The 2,329-nt window shown below is 41.4% G+C and overlaps 1 protein-coding gene across 1 annotated transcript; it reads left to right on the forward strand.

Annotated features, from left to right (window-relative positions):
* Positions 1-1,056: 1,056 nt before the first annotated feature.
* Gpr33 (G protein-coupled receptor 33) lies at positions 1,057-2,047 on the forward strand. Its single transcript, XM_040743312.1, is given in 4 exon segments — positions 1,057-1,107; positions 1,109-1,255; positions 1,257-2,004; positions 2,007-2,047. Coding segments are annotated over 4 exon segments (987 nt in total).
* The last annotated feature ends 282 nt before the right edge of the window (positions 2,048-2,329 follow it).

Raw genomic sequence — 2,329 nt, forward strand, 5'->3', positions numbered from 1 at the left:
CATCTTTGACAGGGGACCGCTTCTCACTGAGGGCTGTCAAAGGCTGTCAAAGGCTATCAAAGGCTGTCAACGAAGGCTATCAAAGGCTGTCAAAGGCTGCATGGCTGCATTGGGCATGCGTTAGGTGGCTGCATGAGGACCATGCATGCAGAAACCGTGTGAATCTGGGGGTGCGCGGAGCTGGGCCAATGGCAGCTCCATGACTCCAGTTTCCACAGCCCCAACTGCTGAGACTCGTTCTCAACCGTTCCTGTTCCCTGTATAAGCAAGAGCCTCCTGCCTGTTCTCTCTTCTTTTCTTTCCATTTCTACTCCTAATTGGTTAACACCTACTCCTCCCTTTGCTCCCTTTCCCAATAAACTCCACGTGGATTTGTTGAGTTTGGTAGACCATGTTTCATCGCCCAAAGCTACAGCAAAGAACAGAAACAATAACAAAGAGTTGCCTCATAGGCTTTGTGGAAAATCAAAGCAATTATTTTTATAGGAAGATTCCGGCTTTCACAATACTGGATAAATGTGAATTATTTTTCTTCTTTCCCTTTCCTCCCTTCCCTAAGAAAGAAATTACTTCCTGTAGCCTAGAACACATTCTTCTTTTATCTATAATCCAGAAGGCATTTGATAATCTAGTGGTGACCCTAGAGTCCTCTATGAAGGTCAGCCCTTACTGTTACATACTAGCTATTAAAATACTGGATAATATAACTAGGTTATGAGGTGAATCTAATCATAGCATGTTATGCTTAGAAAAATACAATTGTTTCTGGAAGGAATGTTCTCTATGTTTATTTAGTGCATGTCATCTGAATTATTTCTATTTTTAAAATAATAGTGATCTTAATTCCTGATTTAAAAATAGAATAGGCATTAGAAAATAATTTATAAGTGTTATTATTGAAATACTATGCTCGCCACTACTCAAATATTACCCTTTGGACTAATTCAAATATTACCCTTTGGATTACTGTTATACCAAAGTTACTACTTTACTTTCTTCATTTAATCCTTGTTGCTGTTATTCATTTTTGCTTTGTTCCTCCCTCTATAGGTAATTATGGATTGGCTCAGCGCCTCTTGTTATGTGATCAATGGCCCCACTTTAGTAAAAAAACAGCACTGATATTCCAACTCCTGGTCCCAAAATAGTCATTGCTGTTTCTTTGTTCATGTCATTTATAATTGGTGCCATCAACAATAGCCTCTATCTAAGGATGCTGAAATTCAAGATGCAAAGGATTGTCGATAATCTCTTATTTTTTTCATCTCATTCTCTCCTATTTTATTTCAACATTGATTCTGCCATTCATGGCTGCCTCCTACCTTCAAGACAGTCACTGGGCCTTTGGAACTGTCCTGAGCAAAGTCTTCAGCAGCCCTTTGTCTGTGAGCACGTTTGCCTCTGCTTTCTGGCTCTCTGCCATCAGTGTTGATGGTTATCTTCTCACCCTTCACCCGGTGTGGTCCCAGCAGCACCGAAGCCCACGCTGGGCTTCCCAAATAGTCCTGGGAACCTGGGTTTCTGCCATTCTCCTCAGCATCCCCTATTTGGTTTTCAGGGAGACACATGATGACCGTAAAGGGAAAATGATGTGCCAAGATAACTACCTTGTGTCTACTAACTGGGAGAACAAAGAGAAGCAAACATCAAGGCGATGGATTCACGGAGCCTGTTTCATTGGCCGCTTCCGGCTGGGCTTCCTCATGCCCTTCCTTGTCATCGTCTTTTGCTACCAAAGAGTGGCCACCAAGATGAAAGAGAAGGGACTCTTTAAATCTAGCAAGCCCTTCAAAGTCGTGCTGACTCCTGTCTTCTCTTTCTTTGTGTGTTGGATGCCTTACCATGAGTACAGCAGCTTGGTCCTCACCATGAACCAGTCACTGCTTTTACAGTTGACTCTGGTACTTACAGTGGTAACTGTTACCTTCAATACCGTCTTTTCTCCCATTCTCTATCTATTCACCAGAGAGAATTTCAAGGTTTTCAAGAAATCTACTCTTGCTCTAAGTCAACATTCAGTGATGACTCTTCTATAGAAAGGGCATAACGAAATTTAAGTTCTGGATCCTTTGGGCTGGAAAGATGGCAGTGGTTAAGAATCCTTGTTGCTCTTAAACTGGAATCCAGTTCCCAACACTCACATCTGCCTATAACCCCCAACTCCTGAAGATCTAGCATCCTTTTCTGGCCTCTATGGGCACCCACATGCACAGACACACACCCATACACAGAAATAATGAAATTTATATTTTAAAAATAAATTCTGGATCCTAAAATAAACATGAACTCTGTCAGTTATACCACTAGAGTTATATCCATTGATTTTTTA

Source organism: Mesocricetus auratus, unplaced genomic scaffold (assembly GCF_017639785.1).
Source record: "Mesocricetus auratus isolate SY011 unplaced genomic scaffold, BCM_Maur_2.0 Super-Scaffold_15014, whole genome shotgun sequence".
Taxonomy (NCBI): domain Eukaryota; kingdom Metazoa; phylum Chordata; class Mammalia; order Rodentia; family Cricetidae; genus Mesocricetus; species Mesocricetus auratus.